The following is a 17,813-nucleotide window of genomic DNA, read 5'->3' on the forward strand; positions in this document are numbered from 1 at the left end:
AGGATCTGGGGGTCTTCAGACAAAGGCAGAATGACCCCCTGTTAGATATATCGTAATGAGGATTACTTTTTGAGTTAGAGTTGTACTAGATGGACACTTGGGTTCCTTCCAACTCAGAAATTCTCTTTTCTGGGAACTTGCATTCATATAGAGCTAGCTAAAGGAAAATTGCAGTTGTATATAACTTACGTTGTCCTATGTTGGGTCAAGCAGGAAAGACACAATGAGAAAATCCGTGACTATGCAAGGCTGACATGCCAATCTCAAGGTTGGGCCATTTAGAGATTCATTCTTGCATCTCCAGGGTCAGTATAAAACCACAGACTCATACAATTCAAGAGCTAAAAGGGACCCTGGAGATCATATGAATCCCACCCCCTTCATTTTATTGGTGAGAAAACTGAGGGACAGACACTTCAGTGACTTGCTCAAAGCCACCCATATACAGTCTGTCAGATACTGGATTTGAACTCAGATCCTCTGACTACAATTCGAAGCTCTTCCCATTTTTGCACATGATCTCTCCAATGAATGATAGCCATATAGCCATTTCTGTACACACTCCAGCAGGAAATAGTAAAGAGAAGCAGGTAGGAAGGTGACTGACTCTATTTGGGTACAGCTCCAGAAATGTCCCGGGAGATGAAGAAATGAAACTAAAAGGGGTACATTGTGAAAGGAGCATGAATTTTCATTCTAGCAAAGTTTGTAACCCTCTCCCATCCCCCAATGCCAGCAGGGAGATATTATAAAAACAGAATTAAATAGAATGAACATCAGAATGGAGAATTCAGCTAAAACAACACCAGACCAGGCTCGGGCCTTAAAATAACCAGCTTACAATTTTATAATCCTTTATTATTTCCTCCTTTGCTTTAGCCAAGTCCAAACCTATTGGCCTTCAGGGAGAGCTGCAAGGCCCATCTGTTCAATCAGGAGTTTGCCAGATTGGAAAAGAAGCTCAGTTGGGCTATTTCTATTACTTAGCATTTAGATGACCCTTAATACTTCCTAAGTACTTTACAAATGTATCACCTAAAAATATCTCTGTATTACTATGATTCCTAGTCCCCAGGGTATAGATGATGGGAATGTTTCTTTAAACCCAATTATGACCATGCTGTTGTTGCTGCTGCTGTCTGTAATATAAAGTAATAATAGATAAGTGTCTTTAGAATGCTCTGGCTTTTGGAGCTCTATAAACAGCAATCACGACCATCTCATTTAGGGAGGGAAAACATTAAGGGTTTTTTCCAAACATTTTTTATTTCTTTTATTACAAGACATGTAGGTAAAAACTGGCATATTCTGAAAAAGATAGAAAACAGTAATAAAAATCAACATTTTCCTATTAAGAAATCTGTTCATAAATACACATTATCAAATATTAAAATGTTTATTCTTTTTGCAGAATAATAATAATAAATATGGCAAAGCTGTGACATACACGAGGACTGTTGCCAAGTACCAGAAGTACATGGGCACAAAGAAATGTTTTATAAAAGCTCAGACCTCTGCTTATATTCAAACATTTGGCATTTGCTCTCCTGATTGCAACAATCAGACTGTTTTTTTTAAAAGATCTGATTTATTTTTTTAATGGCTCCACGGCATAACAAAAGACGATCATTTTAAAGAGTATTTTGACTTGAAGGAGAACTTGGTTAAAAGGATTTCTCCCTGAAATCAACAATAACACACATCAAAAAGTTAAGCTACATATTCAAGGATATAATCTTTGACACCGTATGAGGGGCACATATATCAATTATCTAGTCTACAAAACTGTAGATTTCTAGCTGCGGGCACTTAACAAAACTGATTTCCTAAGGTTCAGTTTCCAGTGAGGTTGGTCACTTCTTTTCACAGCTTTACCAAAGAATAACAACGTCATAGTAATGAGGCCAGCACTCCAGTTGTAACTCTATAAAGCATAACAAGGCACCTCTGAGTTTGACTGGGGAGGCCATTCTAATGGGGAAAAAGGAGACAGATCCCCATGCTGAATAGCCCTCAGAAGGCTGCACTATATAGAATTATGCCACATTGGCTTCAAATTCACTGGGCAGACCACTAGATAAAGTTATGTTAATAAGGAAAAGTTCTCATCCTAGGTGTTCCTTTTTTTTTTTTTTAATTCTGCTGTTATCAAAAAGAGAGAAGAAAAAAAAAACATATCAACAGCAAAACTTGCCCTGTATGTTTGGATGAATTTGGGTAGAAAAGACTAGCCTTTTCCTGGGATTAAATACTGACAAGTAACAAAGACCTCTCATTTCCCATGCATCGTGTTGCATGTAGCCAATTCCCAACTGCAATGGGGACACCAAGTCTAACGATGAGCGAGCATCCAATCTAATGTAGATTGATTATTGGTCCCAATGGACTTGAACAATGTCCATAAAGGAGGACATCTTGGGGAGGCTGAAACTTCTAAAGCACAGAGAGATCGTGGCAGGACTTGGATTTCAACTTGAAGGCCATGTTTTTGTTATTCTTGGCCACGATCTTGCCCCAGAACCGCCGGGCTTTCTTGGGGATGCTCTCTCTCCTCTTCTGGTAGGCGAGCCTCCTCTCATTCTTCTCCTTGCTATCCCGCCTCAGCCGCACCTGTCGGACAATGCCCTCGAACAGCTCCTTCACATTGTGCTGGACTGCAGCGGAGGTCTCAATGAACTTGCAATCAAAGACTACTGCACACGCTCTCCCTTCTGCAAGAAAGGAAAAAAAAAAACTCATGAAGCCAGGATCTGCTCATCTTCAAGTAACCTAAGGAATATCTAGGAAGATACAAGTTCAAATCCTGTCTATTCTAGTTATGACCCTGAGCAAGTCAATTGATTATAATTTCCTCACCTGTAAGATGGGAATAATAATAACACCTTGCTTGCAGCATTTTTGTGAGGATCAAAAGAGATAATATATATAAAGTGGTTTGCAAACCTTAAGGTACCATAGAAATGTGAGTTATCATCAGTATCAGCATCATCAGCATCATCATCAGTTATCTTCTATAGTTGGGCACAGTAGGCAAGCAACTTGAACATTTGGCTTCTTTTTATTCTGAAATTGCCACAGATGTAGATTTTAATCCATAGCCAGTAGGTTATAGCACGCCCCTTTCATCAGAATGAAGCATTCCAGTGTAAAAATGGAAGCAAATAGTCTTACAAAAAGAGCCCTGGAAATCAGAAGTCATCACTTCAGATTCAGGATCCATCACAAAGAATTTGTGTGACCTTCCAGAAGCCATGATATGGTTGTTACAGCTCAGTGTTTTTCTCTACTCAAAACAGTTATAATACTTGCCCTTCTTTACCTAGGAGGACTGCTTTGAGAATTCGAGATGGATAATATGTAAAAAATTGGTGCTACTTTGTGTAAAATTGGATAGTCCCAATGCTACATCTGCATCCACCTTTTCTCACCTCCCTAGATATTTTTTTAAACCAGAGGAATTCCTTAAGAACATTGTGTATATCTCCATATGGGGACATTTATGGTAAGACTTGGATATGGATCACACTAACAGTGGTTCCCAAACGTTTTTGGCCTATTGCCCCCTTTCCAGAAAAAAATATTACTTAGCCCCCTGGAAATTAAATTTTTTTTTAAATTTTAATAGCAATTAATAGGAAAGATAAATGCACCTGTGGCCATCACCACTCCCTGGATTGCTGCAGCACACACCAGGGGGCGGTAGCACCCACTTTGGGAATCACTGCACTAGAAGGATGGCAATCTGTGCTGAAGGCAGGTTCATGCAGAAAAAAAATAATCCCAATTACATGTAATAACAATTTTCAACATACATTTTCTGAAATTATAAGATCCAAATTGTCTCCCTCCCTCTCTTCTTTCTCACCTCCTAGAGATGGTAAGCAATTTGATCTGGATTATACATGCATCATATATTAAAATATTCCAAAAATATGATGAAGACTTTTCAAATTTGTGCTATGCTGTCAGAAGCATCCTGAAAGTGAGATGGATGCTTTTTAGATCCTAGGAAACTATCTCATAGAATTAAGCAGCAGTGTGCTAGAAAGGTCAACCCAGTTGTATGAAAGATTTACTCTCAACTTCCAAAAACTTTCCAAATTACTCCCAAATTGCACCTTACATGTAAAAATAATTTGGCTTGATACATTTCTTGTTTCATGTCAATATTTCATTTTTTGCTACATGAGTTTTGATGTTATAATCTAAACTTCATTTCAAACTACAACTATTTCCTAATGAGGTAATTTTAGCCCCCAAGCTTTAAGAGAAAAATCTTTCTATGAAACATTCAGGGCCTACAGTAAGAATCAGGTGATCCAATGAGAACCAGCTAATGAAGCATTCCTTGGTCAAGGACTCCTCTGCCAATGGTCATGGGGAAAGAGCAACTGGTTGAGGAAAATCACCTTTTTACAAGTCTTTCTGGCTTCTGAAGTAGTTAGTGTCTGCCACAGCCCACATTCAGCCCTACTACATCCAATTTTAACTACAATAGTACCAAGAAATATTTCCTGGTGGTTTTCCCAGTCATCATTCCTCAAGTGATACACAATTCGAAGAAAGGACCTTATAGATTCAATGTGTTTTCCCAAAAATTAAAAAAGAAACAGAAAACATAAAATGATCAATCTTTTTATTGGTGTGAATTGCTTCTTTTATAACTGTCTAATGATAACTGACTTATAAATGTGGACCACTATATACTGAATTTTCTTATAGTGGGGCATAATTGTGTCATCTTCTGTCTTCCTGTTCAAACATATGCCAATGGTCAAATCTATATTAGGTTAATAACTCATCATCAAGGATTCTGAAATCACTCCTGTTATCTGTATAATCAAAATGAATTAGCTCTTTCTCAATATGAAAAAATACCCAAATTACACTGCCTTGTTTGGATCTGATTGGTCTATTGTTAGAGTCCTCCTGAAAATTTAGATAACCACGGGGATCAGAAACAGAGAAGTTATTCATCAAGCAACATTCTTTGCCCAAAACTCTGCTCCTTGCAATTTCTTTCTAGTCTTTTCTTGCATGTAGGAGAGTTACTTTTCACTTCACTGATGCTTTAGCATCATCATGCTTTAGCATCATCACTAGTAAAGATTTTCAAGATGGAAATCTAGGTGAACTTTGAACAGGAACACTTGGCCAACAGAGGGATGTGTTAGTCATGACAAGACTGGTTTTTTACCAAATAAGGCTTTGAGATCTACTTAGAGGTTCTGGTAGGCTGGGGGTCCTTGCCCTGGCTGGTTTCAAAGACTACTTTACAATAAATAGGGAAATGGTCATGAATTCAGTGTTAGAAGGGGAACTTTGATTTTACTGAATCCAACCTTCTCATTTAACAAATGAGGAAACTGAGGCCAATAGATGTTAAATGACTTGCCCAGGTCACATAGCTAATAAGAGTCAGAGACAAGGTTTGAATCTATGTCTTCCTGATTTCCAAGTCCAGTTTACTATTTACTATATTATGTTGTAGAAAGAGATAGAGAAAACAATAAAAGGTAGGGAGCAAGAGAGAGAGAGAGTGAGAAAAGAAAGATTAAAAGAGAAAAAGAAAGAGAGTCTTAACACAGATTAACTACTATGGTCCATAATTAGGACCTCACAGGAATTGTGTTTCAGGCTTTTAGTCATAGACAGTAGGGGAACCAACCATAGAAAAGAAGGGGCCAAATGACTGTAATTTAATTTGCAAAGCTGCACATACCTGAAACAGAAACTTCTCGGCACCGCACCAGGTCACTTTTGTTCCCAACTAAAATAATGGGAATGTCTTCTGTTTGGCGAGCCCTGCGAAGCTGGATTCGAAGCTCAGATGCCTTCTCAAAACTTGCTCTGTCAGTGATGGAGTAGACAATCAGGTAGGCATCCCCCACCTGCATGCAATGCTCTTGAAGCCATTCATTTTCCCCCTGGTGGAATGAAAAACAATTTTATGAATAATTCATCTCAATTATGGCATATGACTTTGATGACAAACTATTGTGCCATACAGAATGATAAAGGGTATAGTTTCAGATAAAACTGGAGAAATTCATTTGAACTGATGAAGAGTAAAGTTAGCAGAACAAGGAGAGCAAATTATAAAATAATAGCATTATAAAAATGAAATTAACAAATTTGAAAGATTTAAGAATTTTGGTCAACACTATGACTAACCAGAATACCAAAGCACCAGAGATGAGGAATGCTACCATCTTTTGATAGAGAGGCAAAGGATTATATATGTAGAATGAGACAATTTTGAACATGGCTAATTTGTTTTGCTTCACTCTACATATTTCTTCCAAGAGTATTTTTGGCTATTTATTTTTCAGTTGAGGAAGAAGAGGTAAAAAGGATAGAAAATAAATGCTAGTTAATTTAAAATTTTTAATTTAGAAAATAAAGTATATAGAAATAAAGCATATACAAAATATATGAAAAAATGATTAAAGGAGCAGGTAGGTAGCACAATGGATAGCTCTATCCATTATGGATAGAGGGCTGGAATTGGGAGGACCTGGCTTTAAATCTGGCTTCAAACACTTCCTAGCTGTGTGACTCTAGGCAAATCACTTAACCTACATTGCAGAGCCTTTATGACTCTTCTGACTTAGAATTGATTCTAAGACAGAATGTAAAGGTTTAAAGATGAATACATAAATACAAGATAAAGAAGGGAGAGAGTACTCACAACCAATGAGGATGAAAAGGAAGCAGTTTAGGAAAGACCTCATATAAAAAGTGAACACTACTTGATAGGGACATGAATGCTTTGGGGAAGAAGAGATATGTACCACTTCTCTGGATCTCAGTCTCCTTCTCAATAAAATATGTGATAACAAGTGTCAGGAATAAGATAGGGTTAGCCACTCAGTCTCTATAGTTTCTCCCAATCATCTTAGCCTAGGATTCTAATATATACATAAAATATGCTGAATTGAGAATGAGCACCAAGCTATTAAGCTACCAGTGAAGACCCTTTTCTTTGAAACCAGCTAGGGTCGGGACCTCCAGCCTACCAGGATCTTTTGGTAGGTATCAAAGCCTTATTTGACAAAACACTAAGGCTCTCCAAGATGTCGTCTTACGTGATGGTGATGAAACACCACCAATAAGAATGAAGAGGTTTACAAGCATATTGTTGTTGTTCTGTCATGTCCAACTCTACATGACTCATTTGGGGTTTTCATGGAAGAGATACTGCAATGGTTTGCCATTTCTTTCTCCAGCTCAGTTTACAGATGAGGAAACTGAGATAAACAGGATTATGTGACTTGCCTAGGGTCGTACAGTTATTAAGTGTCTGAGGCCAGATTTGAACTCAGGAAGATGAGTCTTTCTGACTCCAGGCTCAGAATTCTATCCACTGTACCCATTACAGGCATAGAAGATAAATGAGGAACCATGCAAGCATGCTCACTTATGGTCATTCAACAAACTTTTGTCAAGTATTTGTGTGTGTGTGTGTGTGTGTGTATGTGTGTGTAAGTACCCTTTGTTAGGTCCTGGAATAGGTACAAAAGTTAGATAAGGTATGGTCCCTGCCATCTTGTCATACATGTTAAAATTACGTGAGAGCTACAAACTGGAGTCCTTCTGAAAAAAAAACAAATGCTAGAAGTTGGAGGAGAGAATGACCATTTTACATAGTTTCACATAGCTTGAAACAGTCTACTCCCTCCTAAAATGATGGTTTACTGGGTATGTTTATCGGACATAAATTCAAGGAACTAGAACTTGTTTGTATTTCAGACTCTGGCTAACAAAAAGCCTCTTTTTGAAGAACTGGAAGACAAGTATTCATTGGAGCCACATACCTTATTTTCCCACATGTCCAACAGGATGATGGTTGCACTTTCCCCATCAACAATCAGGGTTCGTTCATAGGTATCTTCTAGAAGAGAAAGCAAAAATGATATTGAAGATAGGAACCTAGAAGTGATGCTCTTAGATGGGAATGCTGTATGTAAGAATCACAGAATGACAGCTTAGAGATGGAAATAAACCTGACAGCATCTGGTCCAATTCCCACATTTGACAGATGATGAAATTATAAGGTGTAGAGTGTTGGAATTGAGAAGACCTGAAATCCTGTCTCAGACACTAGCCGTATGTATGGCCCTGGCCAAGTAACAATCCGTTTGCCTTATTCTCCTCATCTGTAAAATTTACTTCACAAAGTTGTTGTAAAGATCAACATATTCAGAGTACTTTGCAAAATTTAAATCACTATGTAAATGCTAGCTATTATTTGCTCTCTAGAGTCCCATAGAAGTAAATATAAATATCCAAGGTAAGTAGCAGAGTTGGGTTTAGAACTCAAATTCTCTAGATCCAGCATTTTTTCCACTAAACTAACTCTCATTTATATGTTCAGGACTGAAAACATCATAGAGGTCATCTTTTCCAGACTTGTCCCACTCCTTTATTTACCTATGAGATAACTGAGGCCCAGAGAGATTTAAAAATTTAGATGCGGGGAGTAAATGGAAGAGGGAGTAAAACCTGAGGCTTTCTCCACTTTACCACATTGCTTATTGCTGTTGTTCTGTCATGTCCAACTCTTTGTGACCCCCTTCAAGATTTTCTTGACAAAGATACTAGAATGGTTTGTCATTTCATTCTCCAACTAATTTTACAGGTGAAGAAAGTGAGGCAAACAAGGTTAAGTGACTTGTCTAGGGTCACACAGCTCGGATGACTCTGAGGCCAGATTTTAATTCCAGAAGATGAGTTTTTCTGACTCCAGGTCCAGGACTCTATCCACTGTACCACCACTATGTTTCTTACCATAGTCACACATTTAAATACTAAAAGTGTTTCTCCAATATATATGAATGAGTGTTAAATCACTGCATTGCACACGGGCCCCTTCCACTCACATGTAATGTACAAATGGGCAACAGTTTATGGAGTCTGAACATTATCCATAGGAAAGCACGATATCTAAGCCTCATTGGCTCAGAGCCAACGACCGTTGAGCACAAGGAAATATTAGGTATTCCTGGATCTTTGAAAGAGTGGAACTGGCTCCTTTTTTAGTCCCACGCAAAAGCCAGTATCCTCACTTTATCAACAATCGATTATGATTTGTCATCATTCCTTATCTAAAAAGAAACTATGAGGGTCATATTTCTTAGTGGTTCTGGGGCCCGTTGAATAGTCTTGGGTTCTGTTCATCCCTAGTTTTCTTTTTTTTGAAAGAGGGGGAAAAAGAGAAAGATCTTGAGACACTCATAGTGTTGGCTCTGGTTTTCTTTATCCCTTTTTTGTAAAAACATAATTAATTCTCCAGGAATACACAGGACTTATTTTACCATTGGAGCACAACAGAAGTAGCAGCTCCAGCTCTGTTTAGTAATGGAAACTTTCCTTCCCCTCCCTTGTTCTGAAACTGTTTGTGGGTGAAGGGTGAGCACAATGTGCAAACATACTTAGAGTCCAGGGGAACAGTTGGGCAAGGAGCAGAAGGGAAGGATTAGGCAAAGGACAGGGGAAAAAAGACAAGATTTTGTAGGAGGTTCTTCCATGCATCGTCATACACTCAGACCCACTTAAAATGTTTTTCCCTTTATTCTGACATTTCTGGCCTTTGGATTTTGATACTTGGAAACGGTCATCAGAATTTTCTTTCCCATTGAAGCAAAGAATCATTGTGGCTTTCCTAAGGGTCTCATTATATATGAATCCTACCTTAATAGGGTAAGTGAACCAGCCTACTCATTTTAACCCTTACCTTCCATCTTAGAATCAATACTGTGTATGGGTTCCAAGGTAGAAGAGCTGGGCAATGAGGGTGAAAAAACTTGACCGGGGCCATACAGCTAGAAAGTATCTGAAGCCAGACTTGAACTCAAGACCTCCTGCTTCTAGACCTGGCTCTCAATACACTCAGCTACTTGACCCTCTCAATAATTTTTAAGAATATAAAAGAGTCCCAAGATCAAAAGATTTAAGAATTGCTGCTCTAAGTAAGAGAAGCTGGCAACCTGCATTGGTAAAGGGAGTTCCCTCACCAAAGATATCATAGATCCAGGCCCAAAACTAACTCTACCTATCTAGCAAGTACACAGGAATACTTCTCTACTCTAGTATATAATCCCTTCATCCTGAAGCTATGAACAAATGGGAAACAACAAAAAAGGAGCATATGGATAAAGAAGGCTACCTGTTGGCTGCTGCCACCGTGTATGTTTATCTCTCAGTCTCCCCACCTCCATATGCATTTATGTCTCTTCTAATCCTGACTATGATCCCTATTCATGGGTTGGAATGAAAAATTATTCATTTATGTCTTGTGGGTCATTCCCAGAATATTCAGGAAAAATAAGATTTCAATAGGATGTAGCACTATTTTATTTTAAGTTCTTATGTGCAGAACCTCTTGAATTGACATCCAAACTCAGGATAAACATTACAGCTGAATCCACAGAATCCTGAGGTTTTAATTTAAGGAGACAGTACCAGTTGGTAGGATTATTAGAGCTGATCATGCCTCTTGACCAAGGGTCAAATTAACCAGTTCCTGAGTGGAAGGTTTTTATCTTTCAGGCTCCTCCCTATACTCAGAAGTTGCTCTTTGCACACTCTCAACATGGACTTCCCTGGATATCAAAAGCAATGGGGAAATCAGGAAGCCTAGGTCCAGGGAACAGTGTGGCCTGCACACAGACTGAAGAAGAGAGAGAAGAGGTAAAGCCAAACTTTTTCTGGGTTCTTCGAGAAAGTCATCTGGGGCAGGAAAGGAACCAAGGATCTTTCTCCAAGAGATGGAGAGTCCAAACATCTTTAACAACAGCAACAACAACAAAAAGACAGTTTTCCTTAGGATGTCACTTAGAGTCATATCCCTGTCTCCAAATCATTGTGAGCTTGAAATAATAGGTCAATAAGATATACATCTATACACTAATGTACTTTGCATTGACTGGATGAGAAGATCTGAGGTCAGATAAGCACTTCACAATCTGCCTTAAGGACTCCCAAGAATGTTATGGTGTCATGGCAAAAGCACTGAGCCTTGGAGTCATGAAAGACTTGGGTTCAAATTCTGGCTATTAAATATTAGCTGTGATAAGTCATTTCAGGTGAAGCCCAATTTCCTCATCTGGAAAATGGGTCTAATAATATTTATGCTACCTAAGTGTTCTAGAAACCATAAAATGCTATAGAAGCAAGAGCTATTATTAAATGCAAGTTACTTATTGATAGTCTCTATAATTAAGTACCAGTGACTCAATTATCCATGCGTTGACTCCTCTCTTCATTTGTTTACTGTTTTCCATTTCTAGTGGGGAAGGGAAAGAAGGAGGAAGGGAGAAAGAGAATCTAGTTCCTTGTGAGCTATGGGTGAAGGTTGGGGTGAATGACAGCAGGATTGAAACTAATTGTTTTTATGTTATATTTTCCCATTATCTGGGTGGGGCAGTTTTAGTCATTCATGCTGTCTTCTCTCTTCTTTACATGTTGTCTCCCCTAATAGAATATAATCTCCCAGAAGGCAGAGAGTATTTCATTTTTGCTTTTGCATTCCTGGGACTGAAAAAAATGTCTGGCACATAGTAGGTGCTTAATCAATGCTGGTTGATGGAGTGAATGAATGACTGTCCAAAATTGAACTCATTATCTTCCCCCATCTGGAAAGTTCTTATTGCCAAGGCTTCTGTCCTTGAAGACAAAATTAAGATAAATTCTATCATGCAATCTGACAGGTTCCAATGTCTCTTAGATTCTCCAAAGAAGTCACCCCCAGATAGCACCTGATCTACTATATTTCCAAATCTATGAATGAGATGTCTTTTCAACAGTCTGCCTCACAATACCATTCACTGGAAAATCTGTGAAATTAATCAGTGTCCCAGAATTGGAAAAGGACCCAGAGGTCATCTACCTCCAACCTCAACACACATGATATATTTCTTACCTAGCTCATTAAGCTGTTATTCTGAGAATCATATATGTGTGAAAGTACTCAAGAGAATGTAAAGCAATCAGTCAACAAGCATTTATTAAAAGCCTACTGGGCAGCTGGGTAGCTCAGTGGAGTGAGAGTCAGGCCTACAGACAGGAGGTCCTAGGTTCAAACCCAGCCTCAGCCACTTCCCAGCTATGTGACCCTGGGCAAGTCACTTGACCCCCATTGCCCACCCTTACCAATCTTCCACCTATGAGACAATACACAGAAGTACAAGGGTTTAAAAAAAAAGCCTACTGAGTGCTAGGCATTGGGATATATAAGGATTAGACAAAAGTAGACTATTATTATATTGACTTATAGTAGTAGAGTAGCAACATGGTATAGAGTGTGGCAAACAAACTCCAGAATCTGCAAACCCTTGGCTCAAGCCTCACCTCTGGCACATCCTAGATGTATGATCTTGGGCAAGTCTCTTATCCTCTCAGGTTATCAGGCAACTCTCCAAGATTATGAATTGTCTGAAAATTGTTAACTTGCTTTAGGAGAGGGAGTTTCCTGAATAGAAGTTTCCTTTAACCAATGAAATCACAGGTGTAGATTTAAAAAAAAAAAAAAAAGATATCATCAATCTCCAAAAGCCCTGAATTGGTCTGGAAGCATCATCCAGATGTGTGGCATCAGTCCAACCACACCTATTGTGCTCAGAATACTATGTTAAGTTCTAACAGCAAAGTTTAGAAAAGACACATTCCCTGCTTTCATGCAGTTTGCAGTTCAATGAATATCTGGAAATCTGCCCAGCTAGCTGGATGGAGCTAATCAGCTCCTCTGTTAGCCACACCCACACCCTCTACCCTGTGAAACAAGAAGATACATGACACAAAGCAGCTTCTATTCCCCCCCCCCCATCTTATTCAGAAAGAACACTGATTTTTTTTGCCCCTTTGTTCTGCCATTTATTTATCTGTAGCCTTCTTTTTCTAGGAGTAATGAACAAAGTCCTTTATTATTTGCTTATAATTTATCAGGCTTAACTGTACATCTCAGCAAAGAGAATGGGTCTAATCATTCACTGGCTATGGCTGTCAGCCAAATTCTACCTTACTTCCTCCATCTATAAAGTGGGAATGATGTGATATGAAATCAGACTTTGAAAATGTGGAAAAGGAAGGAAGGAAGGAAGGAAGGAAGGAAGGAAGGAAGGAGGGGAAAAGGAGAGCAAAAAAATAAGTTTTTAAAACTTTAGTGGAAAAAAATGTTTTATATATTTGTATAGCACTCCAGATCCACCACCATTTGAAGAAGGCTGTCAATGATTTCACCTCATCATTTCCCACCTGGCTATTTTCTTGAATTTCACTATTTTTAGGAACTCATCATTTTGCAAGATAAAATCAACTCTGAAACTCTTACCCCTTCAGATCATTTCCCTTTCCTGCCTTAGGACTTCATCATCCCTCCTCCAATCCCATCACCATAACCTTCTCTCCCTACCATTTCAGCTTCTTTGTGGTTGTTGTTGTATCTTGTTAGATTGTAAGTTTCTTGAAGGCAGGAATTGTCTTATGCTTTCCTTGGTATCCCCAGAGCTTAGCCCAGAGTTTAATACATAGTAGGCACTTAATAAGTGTTTATTGATTTGATTGACTATTTCAATTTTTATTTTCCATTTCAAAACTAAGCATCTCACCACTATGATTCTTGAGACTGTTCACCAACTTCTCTCTTGCATGGTGCTATATTGCATTTTTAAAAGCAAAAAACAACGCTGGTAGTATACTTCTCCTCAGTGCCCCAAACTGAATAATTCTTAAGAACCTGGGGATTCGGGGGCAGCTGGGTAGTGTAGTGGATTGAGAGCCAGGCCCAGATATGGGAGATCCTGGGTTCAAATCTGACCTCAGGCACTTCTTAGCTGTGTGACCCTGGGCAAGTCACTTGACCCCTATTGCCTAGCCCTTACTACTCTTCTGTGTTGGAACCAATACACAGTATTGATTCCATTTTGGAAGGTAAGGGTTTAAAAAAAAATAACTTGTGGATTCTGAGTATTTCCATTATTTGGTTTCTGACCAAAATGAACTGGTCAGATGACTCTGACCATGGCTAAAAAGGTATAACATTGAGAACAATGCCTCTGGTTCTCACCACTAGACCTCATTTCTCTTTTTTGCTTAGCCTTGGAATCTAAGCATTCTTCCTCTTTGGCCAAGGTGCAGAAGATTTTGATCCTTGTCAATGATTATTTTACTCTTCCTGGTCCCCAGGGTTTGACCTAGAGACTTGTATCTTTCACAAACCAGTGAATGCCAAGAATGCATTATATCAGTTCTAAACCCTGCTGATAAATAGTCTAACTAACTGTTCTGCTTTTAATGTTGATGTTTCCTGTTGACCAGAGTCTTCTCAGTACTTAGCCACCTACCTCCCAACACCTCACAGTCGCTGTCCATGCTGTCAGGCACACCTGCAAAGATGTTGGCTAGGGTAGACTTGCCCACACCATGTTCCCCAATCAGCACCACTCGGTAGTATGTGTTTCCAGACTCAGAAGAGATAACTGAATCTGTGGAGTCAGATGACCAGCTTCGACGGTAGTAGTCTTCTGGATTCATGGAGTATCGGTTTCGGTTGTTGTATGGGTGGGGGTCTTTCTGGACCATCAGGTGCCTCCCATCTGCAGGGATGCTCCACCGCTGCTGCTGTGCCTGCAGGGCTGTACTGCTGCGGCGCATGGTGACATTGTTCAGAGTCATTGTTGGTTCCTGAGGAGCAAAAAGAACAGGACACCAGAATTATGTGTTTGGGGGTTCTTAGTGAATTTTTAAAAAATGAAATGAGTACTACATATCTCTACCACACAAGGTACCAATGAAACAGCCCTGAGCTCTGAAGGATCCAAGTCTGAATTACTCATGCACACTTCAAGGAGGAGGACTTCTAAACTGCCCCAGGCAGTGAAATAGCTCTATGTCTAAGGGAAGGAAAAGAATGCACTCCTCAGACAGGTGGGTCACATATTCTAAGTCACTATTTTACTGATGAAGACAACTAAGGCCCAGAGAGATCAAGTGATTCCCAGATCCTCTGGCACCAAACCCAGGTCTCTATTATACTAGGCTGCTTCTAGCTCCTAAGGGCTGATACTGAGAGTCAATGCCAAAGTCACAAACACATCCAAAAAAAATTAAACCTCTCCTCCATTTAAATCCACAAGTGAATAGCTCTGAGGAGCAGCAGACCAGGACTAGGTTATCTTTCCAGCTCATTCTGCACTTAATTACACTGGTCTATCCATCAGCCTGCTTTGCTTTGGTTGGAAACCTGTGGCAATGACATCATTGCCCCTCTGCTTGAGCAGTATATACACTGGAACTACCATGTTTAGTCACATTGGCTTGATGCTCTCCAGCTGCTAAGGCTACTATTTTAATTTTTTTTCTCCTTGAGGTTCATGCCTCAGCATTGTCGTCTGCCCACTGGCATGCCTTTTTAAAAACACATCACCCTGACGCTCATGCTTCTGGCATTAACTGGCACTCAGCCATGTCCAAACCTATCAAACATGCACTAGGAATGGCCCCGCAAATTGCTTTTCACTGAGTTCTATTGCAATATATCTTCTTAATTCAACTGAGTTTTTTTATAGTCTGGAAGCCTTAATAGAAAAAAAAAAAAACCTGAAATACAAAAAAAAATGTACTATAGAACATCAAAAAGACATGATGGAGTAATTGATGCCAAACCTCAGATCCTGCCTCTCACAGTCATTAGCTTTGAGACCTTGGGGCAAATCACTGATGTGCTCTCTCTGATTTTTCTCATCTGTAACATGTTGAGGGAGGGAGTCTACATGACCTCTAAAATCCCTTCTAACTCAAAATCTGGAGTATAACGCTTTCTTAGAGATCCACTACAGTTTTTAGGCTACTCTACTGTGGTTCTTCCTTTCCTGGAGTTTTGGGCACTCAGTTGGTACCTGAAAGGAAGCATTTATATTTTCATCAGCAAAACCCATTGTCGACCAAGAAGTCACCAGGGACGTATCAGTCCCCAAACAAGAGGACCAATGGCCCGTAAGAACTGTGGCTCGTAGTGGTAGGGTTTTATTTTGGAGGGGAGAAGGCCGGGGAATGCAAGACATCATCTCCATCCCCCATCCAACCCTGCCCTCTGCCTTGAGAGTTGGTACTAATTAATAGTATCATCTCCTTTAAAAAAACAAAACAAAACAAACAAATTAAAAAAAAAAAACTACCATCATTCTCATCTTAAGCTCCTTTCACTTTCTGGACTTTTAGAGCCTGGATCCTAGTTGCTAAGGTCACTTTTCACTACTTAGAAAGAAGTTCAGGTTGACGGGGGACGCCGCATTTGCTACTCACAGTTTCCGCGCGACCCATCCATCCTCGTCTCATCCATTTGTACCCCTTCTCTGCAAAGGGCTCTGGCTTTCCGATAAAGCCCCACGTTCTAGCTTAGCTTCTCAGGGTACTCTCTCTCTCTCTCTCTCTCTCACTCTCACACACACACACACACACACACACACACACACACACTTACACTCACGCACTCGCACACAGTACCTGACTTTTCACAGTCCCTTCCAGTCAAGGCAGCGGCGGGTTCGCGGGGAATCTCCAGTTCACGCGAACTAGCGAGCGCAGGCTGGCGGTCCGCTCTGCTGGAGTAAACTCCTCTCCTTCCCACTGCCTGCCTGCCTCTCTCCAGCAGTTGCTCGGCTCCCCCAGGTTTATATTAAGCACATCTGATCAGAGACAGGGCTTTTCCGTGACGTCACTGCCCTGGCCTCAGAGCAGGCGGCCCCCCGCTGGGAGGAAACGGGTATGCAGAAGAGCCCAAAGTTGCAGACGCTCCCAGAGAACACAAAATCAGTTTCTTGCAGTCATATGACTTTTCTTCCCCTCTCCCTCCCCAAACGTCCACCCGCTTTTCCAGAGTGCCAGGGAAGCAGATCCTGTGACTTTTTTTTTTACAAGGTGAAAACAAGAAAATGGAAAAATACTCCAAGTGTCACTTAATCGTCTTTCCCGGCAGCGCACTCTAGAGCTGCCCAGATGAAGGATACACAAAAGCTCGGAGTTGGTTTGCAAAGGGAAGCTGAGGCTCCATTCATTCTGCTTTGTCACGACAGCATCGATCAACCTTCGGCGCTGGAACATCCAGCCTCCGAATCATGAATCTACAGCCACTTGGAAAAGGGGGGCAGGGGAGGGCAGAGAAGGGAAACAATTAATTTTAGCAGCATCTTCTAGGGAAGAAATAGCCTCTTGTCTCATTTCACCCCCCTCTTCGGCCCACGAAAAAGAGTGGTGACAGCCCGAGAGCTACTCAGATTCTTTCTCAGCGCCTGCAGAGCGTGGAGAAAAGAAGGGGAGACACCGTGAGCTTCCAATGGGGACAGTTTTGGGAAGGCAACAATGAGATATCAAAACAGATTGTGGTCAGTCCCCCCCAGCCCCTCCCTACTTGCCTCTGCACATCCCACCAGATGCCAAACCTCTGCAATCAGTTGCAGGGCATTATAGTGTCAGGGGATTTGATCAGAACCTCAACTATCATCATCTCTGCAATAATCCCTGGGCACATAAGTACTTCAGGCATGAGGCCAAGGCCAGAGAGGCACTGGCCAGAAGCAGGAGTGGTGTCTCCTTTAACCCAAAGTACATAAGGGATTCCTTTGAATAGTGTGTAGGAGATGCCAGTCCTGATCTACCAGGGGAGGCACCTAAATCATCCCTTCTTAGAGGGCACCTGAACTTCCCCCAGACGCTGTGTTGGGAGATGACTCAGGGCCTTTTCAATGTGTCAGTCTTTTCCTCTAGCCAGCTTTGCTTTCTGGCTTGGTCAATGAGTCCTATAAAGAGCCAAAAGG

General features: G+C 40.4%; 1 protein-coding gene across 1 annotated transcript; it reads right to left on the reverse strand.

Moving 5' to 3' along the window:
* Positions 1 to 1,247: 1,247 nt before the first annotated feature.
* Positions 1,248 to 16,642, reverse strand: GEM (GTP binding protein overexpressed in skeletal muscle). The gene is made up of 5 exons (XM_044658195.1): positions 16,504 to 16,642; positions 14,343 to 14,682; positions 7,818 to 7,894; positions 5,723 to 5,927; positions 1,248 to 2,711 (listed from the first exon to the last, which is right to left on the reverse strand). Exons 2-5 carry the CDS (start codon positions 14,671 to 14,673, stop codon positions 2,434 to 2,436), a joined length of 891 nt encoding a protein of 296 aa, XP_044514130.1. The 5' UTR covers positions 14,674 to 14,682; positions 16,504 to 16,642; the 3' UTR covers positions 1,248 to 2,433.
* Between the last annotated feature and the right edge of the window lie 1,171 nt (positions 16,643 to 17,813).

This window comes from Gracilinanus agilis, chromosome 1, assembly GCF_016433145.1.
Source record: "Gracilinanus agilis isolate LMUSP501 chromosome 1, AgileGrace, whole genome shotgun sequence".
NCBI lineage: Eukaryota > Metazoa > Chordata > Mammalia > Didelphimorphia > Didelphidae > Gracilinanus > Gracilinanus agilis.

Coding starts and splice junctions, on each gene's coding strand:
- GEM (XM_044658195.1), bottom strand. CDS start 14,673: ATGACTCTGAACAATGTCACCATGCGCCGCAGCAGTACAGCCCTGCAG. Junction 7,895..14,342: donor CGACTGTGAGGTGTTGGGAG/GTAGGTGGCTAA, acceptor TTTCTCTTCTAG/AAGATACCTATGAACGAACC. Junction 2,712..5,722: donor CCGAGAAGTTTCTGTTTCAG/GTATGTGCAGCT, acceptor CCTTTCTTGCAG/AAGGGAGAGCGTGTGCAGTA.